At 42.0% G+C, this 20,518-nt stretch overlaps 2 protein-coding genes across 6 annotated transcripts in view; one reads left to right on the top strand and one right to left on the bottom strand.

The window, feature by feature from the left end:
* Nucleotides 1-19,840, top strand: part of LOC105276766 (tetraspanin-5) — a 110,092-nt gene extending 90,252 nt beyond the window's left edge. The window contains exons 5-10 of one of the 5 annotated variants that reach the window (XM_011334651.3): nt 769-867; nt 4,521-4,649; nt 4,760-4,810; nt 6,412-6,522; nt 11,658-11,774; nt 13,280-19,840. In XM_011334651.3, coding sequence (XP_011332953.1) covers nt 769-867; nt 4,521-4,649; nt 4,760-4,810; nt 6,412-6,522; nt 11,658-11,774; nt 13,280-13,348 — 576 coding nt within the window. In that variant the 3' untranslated portion in view covers nt 13,349-19,840. Of the gene's footprint in view, nt 1-768; nt 868-4,520; nt 4,650-4,741; nt 4,811-6,411; nt 6,523-11,657; nt 11,775-13,279 lie in introns of all 5 variants that reach the window. The other 4 variants (XM_011334648.3, XM_011334649.3, XM_011334646.3 and 1 more) reach the window with 4 other exon arrangements.
* The window catches only part of LOC105286976 (28S ribosomal protein S24, mitochondrial), a 199,280-nt gene that overhangs the window by 144,908 nt on the left and 33,854 nt on the right, over nt 1-20,518 (bottom strand). The gene's annotated exons all lie outside the window — the stretch shown is intronic.

Below are 20,518 nucleotides of genomic sequence, written 5' to 3'. Positions count from 1 at the left end.
ATCCTGCAGAATTATACGCAACGTTTCCAAGACAAGTGTTTCTTGTGCCTGGAAATAATTTTGCAGCGTTCATTCGTAATCGTTTCTGGTTACCGCGTTTATTAATCCAGTAGATGCGAGAAGCGTGGCTGAATTATCAAAGCGAATAAGCCGAATGCATTGTACAATATTCGTCGGTGCATATTTCACAATCTCATTCGCCGGGCGAGTACACGCACGCGCGCGCAAGCAAGACGAACACGTATAACGTAGTCTAAGCGCCGACGAAGTTTACGAATAATTATGCAGCAAGTTCCTGGGTTACTAATTAATTCCATTAACCGTATCCTTTAAACATGACGAGAATTTTCTTCCGGCGGAAAATTCGGACAACCAACAAACGCGCTATTATATCTCCGGCTTCCGCACAGTTCGCGTTTTAATGCGCGCCGTTATGTTTTACGAGCGACGGAAAGTTAGATTCGCCCTTGAGCATTTGCACCTGCAGCACCTGCAACGCCCGTCAATCGTCCGGAAAGGAGAAAGCTCTCTCAACCCAGAAATTGCCGATCGTAATAAAACTTCGCGTAGATTGCGTTGTTTTACACGCCTCCATGAGCCATGGTTCTTTTTCCCTTATCCTTATGGCGAACGGACCGTTTCAAATGAAGTTCTTGTTAACGCAAAAATTTCCGCGTACATTTCGAAATCACGTAGCAATTAGGATGACCCACAGGCGGCCCGCATAAATTAGTATTAGTACAACGTTTCGTTTCATTCGCGATGCAGATAAAGTCGCAAGCCACGGGGGGCTTCCAGGCGTTCATCATTCACTACAGGGAGGATCCAGATCAGCAGAATCTCATCGATTGGATACAAGAGGATTGGGTGAGTTGATCAAAATGATTTCATTATATCGCGGTACACGCAGTTTTCACTTTTTTGCGGATTCGCGCGTGTGCAATTTCGGCACACCTCTCGCATGATTACATTCGATATCGTTCCTTCCGCCAGAGTATCGGATAACCCAACTCGAATGTGCACAGGCGGCCTTAATAAGCATACGTATGTAAAACGAGCCGCATTCCTAAGTAGCGCAGGAAATTGTGTGGTCAGACGTGATGCTTCCCAATACGCACGTAGAGTGCGCGCAAACTTTATCGGGTTGCCGCGCGCATTCGAAAATCTCGATCAGATCAGCTCCCGATCAGCGCTACGCGTCTAATATAGTAGCATTCGACAATCAATATCTGGCCATTCAATTGTGGTTTATGAGATTTCAATAGAACTGGCCGGGTATACTGCCGCAATTTCGGTAATCCTATCAGTAGAAGCTAGTCGACGGTAAACCGCATACACGCGCCGCCACTGCGGTGCCGCTGCCGAACTGCCGGGTGAAAATTTCATTGGAATCCATACTTATATACGAGCGCGGGGATGAATTACGTTCGGTCAAGTAGTTCAGCCGCGAGAATTAATTCCGTCGCGCGATTAATGGCGTTTTGCCTCTGCTAAAAAGCACGCAGACGAGGCGGGAATGGATAAAATCGACCGCTACGAGGTGCACGTAAGCTTACGCGTTTGCTTGCCTCGTATGTGTGTGCAAGGCGAAATGTCCATGCACCATATGTGCATTGTGCCCATCGGATCCATCCGTTGATCGATCGAGCTGCACACGCATAAATTATCACGCGCCGCAGATACGTATACACGGAAACATTTGCTAACTGATTCGGTTAATGTCTGAGCGCGCGAGCGCCGGGCACCGGAGACCGCTGATGAATCCGCAAGCATTGAATTACTACCGCAGTTCCATCATTGGTGGACCAACGCGCGGCCGACACCTCAGCGAACTGTCATCATGCCACACGGTGGTCAATGACGCGGCTCTGCGCATTTTAATGAATTTGATGAAATAGGATTAATGAGCGAGTGTCGTTGCACTGCCGCGCGTCTTTCGCAGCGTAGCTAACAATTATTCAGAAAATTCAAGTAATTGAGTACGTTTGATCCACGAGGGTTCTTTTAATAATAGAGTTCAGCGACATAGTTCAGCGGGAACTTAGTCGTTGTAAAATATCGGGGTCGACCAGAGCAGCACGTGAGCGAAAACGATAAAAGATTGCGGCACTTTGGGGCACTTGAGCTCTGATCTCATTGAATTTGGAATTTGGAAACCGATCCTGACCGCGCGACCGAGAGAGCGTAGTATCGTGGAACTCGTTAATCGATGGTCGGCCGAGCAATTGTGGTTTACGAGATTTCAATAGGGACGCCCGGTATGCCGGCGCGCAATTCCGGCAATCCTATCAGCCCCAGGGAACTCGAGGCACCGCCGAGTTGCCTTATACTATATTGTCTGGCCCCGTCGGGATTCACTCGGTACCATTTATAGCCGGTTAATGAAATGCTTAGTACTTCGACTTCGTGGTGCGGTGGCGCGGAGCGTATTTACCGTCGCCATCCCACTTATCAATTGGCTCGCTCGACCGGTTCGGCCGGCGCGATCGATATACAGGACGTATCAAGAGAGATGTGTACGTGCGCCAGTGGGAGAAATTCTATTCCCGGAGAAATCTTGACTCGACTTTGCCGCAGCGAATATTTCATTCGGTGATTCCGCTCCGCGGGACATTCTTCAACGTTAAACGCCTCGACCGAGAGCCCCAAGTCGGATTCCGCGCGATCGTATATGAAATCGCAGTTGCACGCGGATCGACACCATAAGCAACGACGAATCGAGACTTAAAGTCTCGTTACACTGCTTTCCGCGTCCCGATTTAAATTTTCTCATTCGCCTCGTTCCTGAATATTTATTGAATATGTATTTATTGTTACGTTACGATTTATATCGGCTTAAGCGTACCGTGAAATTTTCACCGAAGAGAAATTGCCCGTGAAACCGGTCGCGTCGGTCTCTCTTGATACGGCCCGTACAACCCGTTGAGCGAATAATTAAATCCACCTACAATCGGAAACACACTTGTATCTCGTATCTCAATACCGGACGCATTCGCATCTCGTATGAATATTCCGCGCACTCGTGTTCCGTATTATGAATATTTGATTGAAACGTTACCGTATGAACGATTAAAATAAAATGTGACCAATGCTAAAAACAAATCAGTTAAATTACGTAATCCGCCGGGATCCGTTTGATATTATTTTTCAGTCCCTCGGTACCGAATTCTTGTTTTTCTTTCTTTCTTTCTCTCTTTATATCGGCTTTATATCTATATATCGATATATAGATCGGCTTTGCCTTACGTGATAACGAACCGGCCTGATTAATTGAATCGGACGAAATGAAAGCACGTACAAAACGGCAAAACAAGCGCCCTCACATGCAACCCTGTCGTTATTAATAATTGAATTCGTGATATTCCTCGCACCGCGATTTTCTCTTTTTAACCTTGATGAGAATTTAATATACTTTGCGCGTTGGCTAATTCATTTTTACGCCATTTAATTAAATGTTACCTATCTCTAGCTCGTCATGACTGTCACATTGAGAAACGCAGGCATTCCCATGGCTAATTAATTATATGATGAAATAGCGGGAACACGCGCGTGAATGCGCGTCAGCTGATTAGCCAAATGTACAATATAATATTAATTATATTGGCGACGCTGCTTATTATTCACTCACAAATGATTTCCGCTGACGTTCACAAGTTAACGCTCAAGATCGTCCAATTCATTGTCCTTTAAAAAGATAATCGCTAACGAGAGACGCACTATAGACGTTTAATGACGCGCGAGATTAATACCGCATTTAAGAGAAAAATTTTATCAGCCACGCTTTTTACAGAGGTCACATATCTCCTCGTCGACTATCCGTAACGTCTGGCAGCCGGCGGGATTAGCGTGAAAAAATAGCTGAATTGACCAATGGGGACACATACGGGTAGTCGAGAAAGAAGAATAAGACGCCTCGGGCTCGTACAGGAGACAGATATTGGGGTTTAATGAAGGTCCTGAGACTTCAACCAAGCCTCGTTGCCAGCCGAATCCGACTCACGTTCTGTCTCGGTCTTTTTCTATGTCCCCATAATACCTGGCTCCTCGCAACGAGATTCTTTTTCCTCTCACGAGCCCTTTTCTCTTGGTGCGCCCATTCGACGGACGCGCCAGTCGTGTTTTATTCCTTTCTTCCTGCCAAGCAGCCGCGTCTAAATCGCGTATTTAATATTGCACCGTCTCAATTTCCTAGCGTCGCCGGAATTATGTACGACGGCGTTTGAAATTCATGTTCGCTCTGGTAGCTATCGCGAATTCGATCGCACTCGATTGATCGACACCGCGTTGGCGCGCACATCCCGCAAATAATGTCGAATTTTCTCCTTGATGCACTATGAATACGGTTTCTCAACTTCGTATTTTTCTTATGCAAATAAAATATAAATGCGAGAAATTGTTAGTTTGAATATCTATAACGATTGTGTTACATATTATGATGTTAATAATATGTGTATCTATTAATAATTGATTATATTATAATATTATAAAGTGTTTTTCACACACCTTTTTATTTTTTTCAGTTGCAATGTTGCGGCATCGAAGGTCCAAAGGATTGGGACCGCAACAATTATTTCAATTGTTCGTCGAGCGACATCGGCTCGAGGGAAGCGTGCGGCGTGCCTTTTAGCTGTTGCAAGCGAAAACCTAATGTAATTTTCTATACTAATTAGTACTTGGGATTGCCATTTGCTTTAAAATTATCTCCCGTCATGTGTAAATCATACTCTTGAAAATCAAGCAGTCTTCTTATTTGTTTCAGGAAATCATTAAAAATAAACAGTGCGGCTATGACGTTAGAAAGCCTAGTTACGTAAGTATCGCATCTTATATAGCTAATATCGATTATATAACCGTTGTTTAATTGAGATACTTATTCTTTTTCGTCGTACTGCAAACAAATATTAGAAAATCGAGCTCAGTAATTAATATCTTAATTATCGCAAATGTTATTCATCGAACGCTTTCCTCGAAAACCTGTATTATTTTTCTTTGATCTATCTGTTCTAACATTTTTCGTTCAGTATATCGGTCTTTCAAATTTCTCCTCCCAAAGCCTTTTAAGCGTAACAGATCCTATAACCTTTTTTGTCTGCTTCATTAACAAGACTATCGTAAGACTATGTACACGGGTGGTGACACCGCAGCGTTCCGACCATTTCCAGTTTTACCTTGTTTCCGGTTCGAAACTTGCATCATTTCGTGCCGCCGTTACGAAAGTACGGTAAACCAAGTGGAACGTGCCTCAGAGGAGCCGAATAATTTGTCTTTGGAATCGCGTTCTATCGCACGAGTCCAGATTCGAGATAGCGGGGGGTAGTTTTCCGGGGGTAGTTTCGTTCGGGCCGAGAGCGCGTGCACGAGTGCGCTCGCGCGATTACACAATGTCTACAAGGCGGACAAAAACGATTCGGGTCAAGGAACCGTGGAACTTAATTAGAGAGAAAATAGTCAAGTCCAGAGGAGACGAGGATAGTGGGATGGGCAGGGGGAGAGCAGGGTGCAGAAGGAGGGATAAGAAGTTCTGTGTCGGCTCCTATTTTAAGAGTAGGTATATCATTCCCGGCGTAATGGGCTTGATACCCGCCCTCGCTAACTACACTTTCATCGAAAAGCTCTCGTGGCTCTTAATTATATTTTTTGTCGAGCGGCCGTTAATGTGCGCCATTCGTGTCGCGGGTCCAATAAAACCCGAACAAATAACGACGTATAAACGGCTTTTACCGAGATCCATGTTCACCGTGTGCCAAACGCGTGTGCGTATCGCGTATTAATTAATGCGGATTAAATCCGAAATGAAAATCACGTCCGATCGGTTTCGAATGTAAAAACGAAAAAGAAGAGGAAGATAATCTCGAGCGAGATCGCGCTGCCGTGGCGGATTTCACGAAAATCTGCTACGCGGAAGGAAATTGACGTTACGTGTGCACCATCGCAGGCTCCTTGCTTGTTACAGCGTAATACTCATACCGGGCCGCTTCACGCAACGGCGAGCATCACGAACACCTTATTACGTTTCTCTTACTTTCCCCCTGTGGTTTAGACCGCTAAGTTATACCCGCGCCTTAGTCGATAAACCCTCTTAAGTTCGCCTTTCTCCCTCGTACCTCCCCCCGGGGGCGGCGTGCTTTGTGGGTTTTCACGGCGTAAAAATATATCCGTACGCTGTGGATCACGATTAAGAAGAGCGCGCGTTTCTTCATTCACGCCCAAAGAACACGCACCCCTCGTTGCTTATGGTGAAGAAGTGAGGCAGGGGATTTTCCGATGTTTGCTCTCGCGTTATCGGTGCGCCCCAGCCACGATGGCGTAATTTCCAGTTTTTGGGCTCGAATATATCGCGAGAACCCTTGTGTGTGTGTGTGTGTGTCGGCTTTTTAAATCATTTCTATTTACTCTCTCGGACCGATACAGACGGGAGAGAGGAGTATATTCGAGCGGGGTTGCCTAAGAGCGGGCGAGGAGTGGCTAGAATTGAACATGGTACCCGTCGCTGGTGCCGCGGTCAGCACTATGGTTCTGCAGGTACTCTACCTATTGAAAATTGTCGTCCCAAGCTGGGAAGCATGAACTTTCTCCTCTCGACGTCGCCGATTTGTCAAGTGTGCATCGATCGGTCCTTCTGCAAAATGTTCTGCTCGAACGAAACAATCAGGAGACCTCTTTTACTTTAATTCAAGATACTAAATCAAATGACAGAGAGTAAGGGCGCCATTATATCGCGCGTGAGCAAAATTTTTGAGATATAAATATCGAGAAAGTGGTTTTACTCTCACAATACATTTTCCCAGTAGTTATTCTTATATTCTACGCGTAAACATCAATTCGAATGGTATTTCCGTTTTCGTCGCTTTTATCGAATTGACTTCATTCGGGAGATTGCTCCGCGACGCGGAAGCGAAGAATCTCACCTGAGAAAAACGGGGTGACGCGGATTTTCAGGAGAGTATTCGCGTATGAATTTTGCGGCGAGAGAAATATCGTTCAACGTAATGCCCGCGAACGCCGAGATTGATAACGCGACCGCCGTCACCGTCGGAAAGAAAAGTACGAAATATCGTTCGTTGAATTCGGCGTGACATCCGCGATCTCAGCGTGTATTTCTACTCGGACCGATATTACACTTCGATGTTCTACGTGTTGTGCCTTACTTACCTTTCTAAAAGCGTACGTATGAATATTCCAGACGCGCGCTTACACGGTTCGCCGATCGATCTGCTTTACACCGATGCGCGCGGTGCAAAGACCGGAAAAAGTAAACTTGGGGCGGCCCAGTCGAAGAGCGATCGACCGAGCGATGCAAAGTGGTTTACTGTTAAAGCCTTAATTCCATTAAGTGTTACTTGGCGCACGACGGGTCTTCGACAACGACGACGACGACGACGACGACGACGATGCAACCGGCTCCTAAATGACGCGCGAAGAGTCGAGCACGAGAAAGTTGCAATTTCCCAGCTTCCCGCTTCCTTCGGCGGCAATGCCGCTGTTTACGAACGTGGTCGCATGTATGTTTAATGTAGACGTGACAAACTTTTGCCGGGGGTGTCCCGAAAGGATTACCGGATGTCGTTTCCCAACCACAATCTCGCGACTCCCGAGAATTTCTGACGAGAAAAGAAAAAATAAATTCTAAATCGAGCTTAGGTTCTATCGTGTATAAAAAGTGCATCCGGTAATTCAGGATTTGATAATGTCCTGGCGGTTTCAGATATCCTGTATAAATATTTGATATAAATTATCATTTCCTGTTCTGCTTTATGCGGCGTATTGACATTCGACGTGTGTGCCCGTTTTATTGTCAAATTTAGAGAGTTCATTATGTTACGTACCCTTAAATAGACTCGTCATCTATTCGGATCAGATAGCAAGTAAGTATTTATGATGACAAGTACATGCCATGTATTCTTGGCGATGCATTTTGTATCGATATGGTGATGGCTGTGGGACGATCGATGTGGTAAGTACTGCGCGTATACCCGCTTTTAAATAAAATGTCACGCGTACAAACGCGAGAAGTTGATATAATGCGACTGTTCGGAAGAGAATTCTGTTCTACCGAGAATTCCGTATGATGAAATTACAAAATGCGACTCGCGTTACGATTGATTTATTTGTAAAGCAATATTGTGCACGAAATACGAAGCTTAATAAGTATCGCTCGCTGTGGATTTGGTTTGCAAAAATTGGTATATCAAGCGGTGAGAGCGCTAATTTAAATATCTGTCAATACTCACGGCGAGAATCCACAGACATAATGTGAGATTATTTTATTGACATTTATTTTCGATATTATTATAATATCACATACATGTTACACTAATATAATATCGTGATTTTATTAGAGTTATCAATTACCGGAGATTTTTTAGGAATTAATCGTTAATTGCGTGGGAATCGTATCAATAATTTCAAGCGGTAGCAGCTTCGTTTAGATTTTTTCTCCTCGAAATGCCATTTTCCACATAGTTAGAGATATTATACACTTTAATGAAGATAGGAATGTAAGTCATAAGCTCATGCACCGTGCAACTATTCTATAAAAGTATTTACGGACACGGCACGCGATGCAATAATACGAGTTTTTCCTGTCTCGTAATCAGTACGGTACATTACTGCCAGCTCACTGCATAATCCTGACGGCCAGAGCGATTATACAACCTTCCCTTGATGCACGTAACAAACGAAGACCAGTTCGCGCGTCATAAACGCGGACGCCTCCCTCTTAGCGCGGGCATATTAATTCCGCACGCTAATTATTCAAATTTCAATTTCGCGGCCGACGAGTTTTATTGTTATTTCGACGGCATTCGCGTTCAATTACGTCGCAACAAGATTGCGTATTGACATATCGACCGGCAAACTGGCACGCATTAATGTTACATTAATTGACATGTTTAAACGAAAATTATAGAGTAATTCATAATTAAATTCGCCATTAAAATACGATTAACTTGATCGTTGCCTTGTCAATACCCAGCTGCAAAATTAACGGAAGCTTCAGCGGCCCGATAAATGGATGGTGAAAAGGAATACTCGCTCTTGCGAGATCGGCGCGCGATCGGTCGGAACTTGTCATCACTCGTGATGAAGACGGACAGCTATAAAACAAATTAAGATGAAAAAAAAAGAGAAAAAGCGTCCTGGATTCATGTTGATTCTTCTGAGGAGATTACATCGTGAAGTATATCATAAAGTAACATCACTCGCGCAATTACGTGACGTCAGAATTACGTACGAAGCCGGCCGGTCGGCCGGTCGAGGCATAGGATCATATTACGCTAAAATCACGAGATTATACCGCTGCGCTAGAGCCCGGGATTATGCTGCGCTATAATCGCGCGCTTATCTATGCTAGCGCGCGTGATTGTACCGTACTAGAGGATTGCGATGTTATCTATGCTAATACGACAGATTATAGTACACTAAAATAGGAAGGTTGCTATCGCCGCGCTGTCTCGCATTGCCCAAAAAGCGCACGGAGGCGAATCCCCAAGAAACGATCGGCAGATTCGCGATAATTGAGGTTCTGATGACGGCGGAGCCATAATTCTCGGAAAATTGGAGACTCCATTAGAGAAGCTTGTATTCACATTTTATCTTTTAGTGCAATAACGAAAGATGCCTGTATCTATATGATAATGTTACGAGCTTCATATTAATGTCACGCTCTTAATTAAGGGGACCGTGTGCCCCAACTTGTAAAATTAAGTTTGAGCAGGTATCATAAAAAATATCCCATCACATAAAACTAAAGCGTTACGCGGTGTAATTAATATTAAAACGGAAAAAATTAAGCTTCACGCTTGAATTGGCGCAGTTAGGATCACTCCCTCGTAAAACCAGGGAGGAACGATGCGGCGCGTCTGCGAAAGACTTTTATCATCATCGGGGGTTGATCTTCCCTCCGGGCGCTGAAAAATTTTCGTCGCTTCCTATTTACGCGCTGTCAGGGCCTCAATCAACTACGCTTAACCAAAGTCACGTTGCGTACACAGAAACCAGACCATCGCCCTCTTTTTTTCAGCTTGCCCAATCTTGCTAGCTATCATCACTCGCGTCGTCGGCCGCTTTGACGCGCTCGCGCGCGCAACGCCGACAGGAGAGCCGGAATAAATTAGCAGTTTCCGCGCGGAGTCCTTCGACGAGAGGACGGGGAGATCAGGTCGGGGACTCTTAAGTAATTAGGGCATCTAACGCCCCGCTAATGAGGGAGTCGCACAATATCGCCGCGTATCGCGACATCAAGCTACGGGAGCGGAAACGCGAGGGGGTGAAAGGGGGATGCAGGGTTGGAAAAGTTAGGTCGTGGCGGGAGTAAGGTGTAAATGAAGTAGCAGGTTGAAAGCCCCGCGTAGTTACTCGTCGGTTCCTCGAGGGTAAACGCGCGAGGCACGGCGTAACAGAGTGGGTTTGTTACTTAGGTTCCCCCTACTTCTCCCTCTTCACCACAACTCACCCTGCTCCCCCGTAAATGCCCCATACGTGCCGCTCCGTTCCGCGTTTCCCGCGCGCCGGTATACTCGTATATATTTTCTCGAGCACGTACGTGCTCTCCCTCCCCCCGTTCCCGGTTGGAATCTTCCAGCCCATCCCCCTTGCACATTCCCGCAACCCTCGTTCTCCTTCGCCGCCTCCTCTTGCTCATGTTCCCGCTCCTTCGGATCCATTTTACGATCCCCGTGCTCGATCTGCGCTCCTCCTGCCTACCCCCCATCGCCCAATAAATTAAGTTGCTACCTTTATATGACTGGAAATTGAAGTTACCGGCCGGAGACTCGCTCGGAGATTTAAACGGCGGGATTTATTGTTCGACCCGCGGCCGAGAGCCGGGATATCGCTTCCTTACGGACGTCACTCTCTCGTAACGTACGAACCGCTCTCTCACGCGCGCCGGGGGCGAGTTTCTTCCGGGGGTGATATAGTTCCCGCGCACGGCGGAATCGTGAGGAAAACGGAGAGGAAAACGCCGAGCGGACGAAGTACCTTATTGAGTTTTCACTTAACGGAGAACCGACGGATAGGAGAGAGGAGGACGGGGAGGCTGAAGACCAGAGCGGGCAGGACATGCAGTAAAAGCGAGAATAGTCTGACCTTTCTAGCGTTTGCAGATTCTCGTTTGCCGATCGCCAGCTGGAAGGCTGACTTCTGCATCAACGCGCGATACGTGGAGCGTACCGTAATCTTACGGATGACTGACTCGTTGATGTTATAATTCGTTCGTGAGATAAACAGATCTGCTTTTATCGCAGCGACAGAACGTGCAAAGCTGATAATTCTCGTAATGCCAAACACGAAATTGCGCTTTGATCGAGGAGCCCCTGCCTTACGGCGGCAACAAAGTTTACATCCGACATCTATTTCCGCAACGTTTCCCCGCGAAACGCTTGTCGCTCGCGACGAACGTCGAAGCGGTTGCGACACACGCGCGCGCGCGCACACACATTAAAATAGCGACCGATTGACGCGATTGGCAGTAAAAACGCTGGAGTTACATAAAAGAACGGCGCAGTTATCCTTTCACTTTCTCCACGGAAACCTTCATGGAACTAACGCCATCGCCATCGAATTGTCCTGGACTAACAGCTATGATCGTTAGCGTTACCGTAGGGGGGGAGCGAACGACGGTAAGCGAAGTAGTCGTTTCCTTTCTTTTTTTCCAGAACTTTGAGGTCGCCAAAGTGATTTACGAAAAAGGTTGCATACAGGCCGGCGAGGAGTGGATGGAGCGAAATCTCCTCGCGATTGCCAGCGGTGCGGTTGGTACGGCATTCGCACAGGTAAGTACATACCGGTAGAACGCATTACGTTAAGTACGGGCTCCGATGTTTGACACGCATCGGCAAACCTTCAAGGGACACGCGGAAATTCTTCGCTTTACTTCGCGTGTAATTAACACTTTGAATCCATACGTTTAGCGCTTAATGTGCGTTGAGTTTAACGCAACGTTACTTTGACTAAATAACGATGTCATTTACGAAGCGCTTGGCACGGGAACATTTATCGAGAATTTTTGTATAAAGGATTTCGCATCACGAGAGTTAAATGCCGTGTAAATGTTCCGCGACATTTGATGCTTTAATTTCTTCTCAAATTCAACTCATAATGGAAAACTGAAAATTGAATGGAATTTTGCTTAATTGTCAATTTGCGATTCAGATGTATATTCTACGCCGCTCGAGATTGCCGTCATTGATTCAAAGTGTTAAAATGAGATTTTAGCACGTTTTCCGTAACGTATTTGTCGATACAAACTGCGCTGCGAGAGAACATTATAGAGCCGTTGTATGTCCTAGAGGAAATAAGGTGAGAGACTTTACTTGCTTGCAACGTTGACTGCTATCTATTCCGTTGGTAGTGTTCCGTAGCGTTATACGCGGGAAGATGTAAAGTAAATGCGAGATATATATTCTAGTGATATACAGCTAGGCGAGAGATGCAAGTGCGTTTATCAACGTAATACATTGATTTTCCTGAATTTCATTAAAGGATTTTACGTAATGGATGCTTATTGCTTATTTACAACGTAAAGCTCCTTTATCAGCGTAATACATTGATTTTTCTGAATTTCATTAAAGGATTTTACGTAATGGATGCTTATTGCTTACTTACAACGTAAGGTCCCTATTACTGTGTATGTGTCACGTAGATACCAAAGCATGTTGATATTGTTCGTTATACTACAATAGATCTTATCAATAGCATCTCGGTGTAATGTACTTACAATGTAATTATTCAACTACTTAATTATATACGTACATGTTTGTGTAGTAATTAAGAATTATAAATGTAGATAATAGATTGATTACATGAGAGTACCAGACTACCAGTAATGATACAATTAAATAACAGGAGAAATAATTAAATGTAAATTTTTTAATTGGCAAATATGTCACAATTTCTCCATATATATCTTTTTATAATAAATATCCATGGTAATATGACGCTTATTTTAGCAAACTTTATTCATCGTTGACATTTTCATTTATACGTAAATTAATTAAAAGTTTAAGGACAATTTCGAGAAAATAGGACAGGTAATTGAAACGTCTTAATTATCATGCTCAATTAAAAACGCTAGTAAGAGAAATTTTAGCAAGAGTATTTCTCGTGTCCTGGAGAAAATCGTACGATTAATAAAATTACAAAATATGAAATACAGTATCCGAATACGATATCTGAATACTCTTTGAGAATGCAAAGATTGATTTTCTACAACACCCAACTCTCGCAGAGCTGGTTTCTCATAAGAAAGATATATATGAATTGCTCTCACTGTTTTCAGATTCTGGGAATCTGCTTCGCACAGAACCTGCGCGCGGATATATTTGCGCAAAAGGCAAAGTGGCATTGACAATCGCGTGCCCCCACGGCAGTTTAGCATCTCGTCTTCATAGATGCTAACCGGCTACGTTGATCGAATTACAAGGTCTCGATGCGAACTCGGAGCTTCGGCGAGCGGACCAATCGGATGCTCCATGAACGAAGAGAGGACGGAACTTTCGAAGGATTTTCACCATCCGATCGAGACAACAACGTCAGACTATTCCGATGTCGACGCTCACGTTAGGATCTTCCGAGGATAATCAGATACTCCGATAACGCTGCAGAATGCTACGTACACACCGCTGAGATTCTTCAACCTGAAAATATCTGAGAAACCCTGCTACTGCGCGCAGCGACGATCGTCCTGCTTCTTCGGTACCGTCCAATCGATTAATGCCTAATTTGTTAGATAATGAGAGAAATTGATCGTCTCCGAAGAGTTTAGTCTCGAGTAAATTAATAATCGCTTTTGTTTAAAATGGATAAACTTTTGTCTCACAAAACAATCTTTAAAATACAAATTCTTTAAATATAATTGTTCGGATAGATTAAAACTGACGTTTTCTTATGAATTCTTTGTCTTCTTATAAATTTTTAACACGTTAAATAGATAAAAAATTTCACAATCCAATCATGTAAAATAAAAATGGATATTTTATTAATTCTGCAGTTAAGCTGACAACATATTTAATTCAACATCTGATTGTAATCAGATCAAATTTATTTTGCAGTGTATAGTTTACTAATTCAGATCAATTTCTCTTGCTATGAAAGCGACAACGTCAACGAGAGGACATACCAAATCGTCGCGACGCAATGTGCAAAAACGAAGTTTTTCGAGCGTCACAGTGTATCATTAGGAAGTGTCCAATGTAACGTTTATACTGAAGCGGAACGTCTCGATATTTCATCTCGATGTTGCTGCCTACGAAATGTATTTACTTCGTCACGAGGAATCATGCACCGAATTATCTTTCTCATGAATCGCGAAGCACAAACGCTTGCTTTCAAGTGACTCTTCTAGCCATTATATAAACTAGTATCTCCAAACTGAATTGTTTATATTTTTGTATTTAACGCTTTTGTATTTAATTGTATTAAATCTCGCCCTTATTGAGCCACACAATCCGTAAAATATTCCAAATCGATAAAAAAAGTTTTGAATTTTAATTTTCGTATGTAATATCTTCTCGTTTCGTTTATAAAATATTTTGCATATTCAACGGTATAATTGTGCTGGTATTTTCAGTGACTGGATTTCATTGGGATATACATGATACTGAAGTTACGCATATCTGACACAGCAATGTAGCTGACTTGATTGAGTTACTTGATTGCACAAAGTGGATATTCTCGGATCCGACTCGGAATATCCGCACTCCTCGATCCGACGAGAATCAACAAACGATCACGAGTGATACTCAAAACGGCGCACTCCGGTTCCGCGGAAAATCGATACTCCTACAAACAATGAAATCTCATTCGGTGTCTGGTGTTCGTGATTTTATGTCTTCTCTCTCTCTCTCTCTCTCTCTCTCTCTCTCTCTCTCTCTCTCTCTTTCCCTCCCTCTCTTTCCCTCCCTCTGTCTCCCTCGAGAGATGCCTCAGGCGCCGATTGCATCAACATTATCGTCGCTAACCGCGGTTAACTGCATTTTCGTTCTCCGCCCGCAACAACCTATAATCCGAGGGCACAATTTACAGGACAGGAAGTTGTTGACCAGAGTTAGTTAATCAAGTCTGTCGATGCAGTTAGTTCCTCCAGCCTGACTACAGCAACGTCTAATTATCACTAACGCCGCGGTTAATCGAATATTTTCCATCTGAACTTGTAGCAAGCATACACCGGAAATGGACGCTTTGATGCAATCGACTCTAAGGCACTTGCGGAACCGTTCGACCGTGCTCGGGGTTCGAAAGACACGCGGTCGACCACGCAAGAAACCTCCTGGAATGAGGGATGGGGAGAAAAGTCGATACGTTTCGCGCATTTAGGTAGGAACAGACGGGCAAATACCCTCGCCGGGTTCGCGAGTTACAATGTGTCGGGCCATTAAAGTCGATCGACGTAACGTCGTCGTGGGGGCGCGGTGAACGAGAGAAATCTCGACTTCGCCGCACAAACGAAACAACTCTCCGCCGTAGCAAGGAATAAACGCGCGGCAGCCATACAATACACGTACACGCATATACGCGCGTACATGTTCGACACACAGTGTACGATAATACTCTTTTGCTCCAATTGGTTGTTAACGATGGTTACGAATCTGTCGTGCCAGTTTGGGCATATTGATCCTTGTTGCACACACGCCGGTATGTTCCATCCCTCCATCGACGGACCAGGCGTCCGTCGTACATCGTGTCTACCGCCCGGAAAGAACGCCAAAAATCTCCCTTCGACCCTTTGAGGATGTCCTGATCCGCCCTACGATTACAGTCGATTTGTTGCTTTACAAGCAAAATTTTCACGTGACGTCTGCGATGTTTTGTCATGAACATTAGTTATAATTTGAAAAATGTGATTGAAACAAGAAAGATGAAATTTTAGAAAAAGAACTGATTTTATATGAATAGAACTAAAAAAGATTTTAGAAATATAACTCGGAAGAATTTCATTGTAATTACGTTTGTAGCTGCGCTCTAGTTTCCTTTACACCGCATCAAAATTACGTGCGATAAATTCGACATTTCAGATTAAATAATGATAGTTATTTCTCTTGTACGAATCAAATAATTATAATCACGTTTAAGTGCCTAATTTGGAATTTCTCAAAAGAAAGATGAAAGATGAAAAAGAAATATTCAGAGATTTTGGCATCCGTTGCTGAAGGGTCGATGGTAAATAAAAGCGGACGGCATCTTGTGTAAGTTGCATGAAATATCTATGCGTGTTACACTATGTACGAGTAGACGCGGGTATGGCATAACGTGCTAACTTGGGCTGTTAATATTTATAAATCTTGTATGCTGGGATATACGTGACGGTTCTACGTGTCTATTTATGCTCGAACTTAACAAGAACAGTAGTTTGTGCAAGACTGAAAGAAAATCGCGAGGCTTTCCTCTGAAAATTTATCTCATCTCTGTGAACAAGAAAAGGACATTTTCCTGAAAATTCGCAATTAAAACACAAGGAATCTTAACGCGGCTGGTCCGTGTGCAAAATTATTATAGCTTGCAATTACTGCCATAATATTCAATGTAAGTCATACATGATGTCGTATTTGAAACGCGCTTCTTGTCATACAGAAAGAGATGATGCTTATTAATGAAAAAAAAGGAAAAACAGCTACGAAGAAGTGCTATTTCTTAATTTTCAAGTGCGTATCTTGGAAATTGCATTCCAAAGAGCACTTCCAACTGCCGCAAAAACCGCAAACGCGTTTTCCCAGATCAATCCACGTGCCAATTGATTGCGTGATGTAACCTGTTGCTAAGCGGTTCGAGCATGAATGCAAAATACGTCATACTGATATCCCTGTCTCGTGACGTTTCTACGGAATTCCCTTGTAAATTTTATCGCATTACGGTAGATAGCCGAATACGTTGATGTAATTACCGTTGAAGGAACGCCGTTGTTATTGTATAATACATATGAGATTCGCTATAATACGGTAATTCGCGGTAATACGAAGATCATATTACCGAATCATCAACGGAGAACATTCCCATCATAAACTCGCGACGTTGCGTTGTTTAGTCATATTTCGTTTTCTTTTCCTTTCGTATAAATTTTAATTAAGTAACTAACGATTTCAATATATCCACGAGCCACTAACGCCAACGCGGAAGCGGGTTTAGCAAAGGCTGTGCTATTTAAGATGAATAATACTCTCCTGATTGTATAGCTTTTAATGTTACTGTCGGTCTCATTTTGCGATAGTATTTTGCGACGAGTTACAACACATGTGGCACACATGAGAGTGTATACACAAACAGATTTACACGGTGATCTATTTTACAAAGATTGAAAATAAGAAGAGAATAATCGCAGAAAATAAGAATTGTGTTTTTAGAGGAATACACTCCGACATGCGTGACAATTTCTAAGTTTTACTTGCAGGTATGCGATAGATGATACGTCTATCGCGTAATGTCTAATAATGTCTAATATAAATTTATCGAAACGATTTGCTAAACCCGATATTCCTGGCCCGTGCTTCGGCCCGTTTCAGTTATCCACCTGATCCGATATCCTCATCGAGATACTGCAACAAGTAATCTCGCCAAAGAATATACGGATTATGTGACACGATTTAAATCACTTCGATTGGAAGATATAGTATAGTGCGTTAAACGTTAAGTTAGTTCGCGAATTAACACGTCCTGTGCACCTGCGAGATTGTTTCATCAATTTCCTGTGTCTCCTAAGTTTAAGTCAAGCATGAACGAGTATATCGATTGTGCTTTTCTGTTACGTATGCATCGCATTGAACATCAGTTATATAGATTTGTAAGGTATCAAACGTTACTATAAGATCGAACCACTAATTTAACTCGGTGATTTAATTTAGTTAGAAGGATGCACCTACACCGTAATCATCCTTCGTATGCGAAAACCAATTCGAGATCAGTCTGACAGTTATTCCGAAAACAGATGTTATGATTTGTCGTATTTTGCGTGGAATTTTGTAGTTCCAGATACCTAATCTTGGATTGCAGAAGAATTTTCTTGACAGAATTGCCGATCTTTTGTTCTCTCTGTACACGATTTATCATCGTATCTTTGTAATCTCATGTTGCAAAACTACATACGTTGCAGTTTCAATGCGATGCTGTTTTCATATGTCGCATATAATTTCTTTTTTTATTAACTTTTTATCGTAATAAAGACATGGTTTATATATTTGTGTTTTTAGTTCTTTTTCTTTCTTTCACCGATTTTATTTTGTCATCTATGATATTCATTCTGTCTCTCTAATATCACAGTGATGTATGAAGTAATTGTTTCATATCTATAATTTCACATAATTATTTTTTGGTTTATGTAAATTCATTAATTTTACATCGTATATAAGAAACAAAACATTTTAATTATTTATGGCGTTTAGGATGTTTATTTCTTACAATATCGATGATAGGTTGCTCCGCCGTAGCAAACTTAAATATTAATACTGATAAGTAATTACAATTTTCTCCTTACAATAATCGATAGCGATTCAGCAATGTAACTCACGTGATAATCAAAATGATAATCGATCATTTATACCTTACTATTCGACCTGTCTATTACGTTTTGCGAGCACCTACAACGTCACATTCCTTCTTTCGGAGTCCTGTAAATACTGTAAATTTACTTGTAAAAAAAAAGAATAAGGAATAATTTTTAATCGCTTGACCAACACCGTTACGGTGAAACAGAGACGATGTAATATAACGTTTTTTCATGTAGAATAAAATACGTGATTCTTTGTTCGATCAGCATTCCGAATTTTGTAAATATGTAATGTGCGTGATAAGTACGATCGTATCGCGATATAATCATGATAAATCAATTATCGTGCCAAAACCGTGCAGTCAAATTGGATACATTATCGGTGAATTTGAGAAGACAACTGCAGATATGGATATTGTGGAAAGATGGAGATCATAATTATTTGTGAAAATGGAAACGTTATTCTTCTCCTATATAACTTCTTGACGCACAATCTCTACTTTCCTTAAAATTATAAATACAAGTAGGTTTGAAACGATTAGAGAAAGCCTCTGCGAGTTAAAATTGTGACGTACAAACGCTCTTTTCTTTCACGTACAACGTAAGTAACAATTAAGAAATTCATGACGCCCAGTCACCGAAATTATACTGCACTTATTCGTGTTTTATACAATTTGTGTACAGTATACACTGCGTGTTCCACAAACATATACCTATTGTAAATAAGCGAACCACGTCCAAGCAGATTAACTGCCCAAGCAAACTGATAGTTTTACTGTTTCGATGGTATACTTCTTCACTTTGTTGAATATATATATAGCAAAACAGTTCAAAGAGGTGAAACGAGAGCTTCGTTGTTTCGAAAGTGAAAATGCTATAATCGCGAAATCGTAATAAAGTTCTTTCATCGTGCCACGAGTGCGTTCGATATATTCTTCGGACTGTCATGGAATTTAGCTAATTGTACAAAAAAAAGAATATGCTATATGGGTAAAATTTGTATTTGTTGATCGCCGTTCATATGCGCTGCCTTATTTTATCGTAGTCTCGATTTAACGATTACAAGCGTATACACGATTGTCAATCGCGCTTTGATCCGTCTACGGACAAGATAATTACTGCCATTGTGGTGTTTGACCTTTTGATAATTTGCGATTTATTATATCGGTGCGAATATACATATGTAATATAGGTAAATAGTGCGTACTCCTATAAGTGTAATCATTGTAATTCGACTAATGTAAATACAGCCACATACTTTTCTTGTAATGGCTAAGAGATTACTGTAATGTTTTTATGGGCAAAAAAAATTGAATATTTATACCCATCGACGTGTAAGTCAATAAAGATTACGATAATTGGTACTTTTGCACAATTTCGTTGAAATAATTTTGTTTATTTATGTAATATTTACACTATCACGATGCATGCAATGAAATAAAAGATTTTTACAACACAAATAAAATATAAATATAAACGAAAGTATCTAAAATATACATATATTCTTAATATATTAGTTATTATTTATTGTGCATTGGTTTGTTCGGCGCGATTACTTGCACATGCTCGCATTAAATAGAATTAATCGTTATTTATCGATCGAGAAAAGTATAGGGAAAACAAAGTAATTTCATTGTATGTAACAACAATCGGACAAACAGAAAACTAACTAGCAGTACCGGCAAAATTGGCAACGCTTCAAGTAAACTCATTCACCTTCCACTAGGTGACTATATATAGTACATTTTCATTAAATTGATTCATTTAATTGATTATAGGAAAGTATCTCTTTCTATGACATGTCTATCTTTTTCAACAAATCTCATATATCAACATTTTAAAGAGGATGTCTTTGCATGATAAATTCATCGATCAAAATATTCAATGATTGTGCTCATTTATTTTAATTTAAATATTGAATTGTATTCAATTGCGCATCGCATCTACGAAATCTATTCCTATCCACTTAATTCTTTCATTGATCCAGATTCTCGTATCGCCTTCCGAAAAATGCCATCGTATTAAGACGCGCATTGCACGAAA

Source organism: Ooceraea biroi, chromosome 6, assembly GCF_003672135.1.
Source record: "Ooceraea biroi isolate clonal line C1 chromosome 6, Obir_v5.4, whole genome shotgun sequence".
Classification (NCBI taxonomy): Eukaryota; Metazoa; Arthropoda; class Insecta; order Hymenoptera; family Formicidae; genus Ooceraea; species Ooceraea biroi.
Note: the sequence above shows the minus strand (reverse complement) of the source record. Positions and strands in the feature narration are given on the sequence as shown.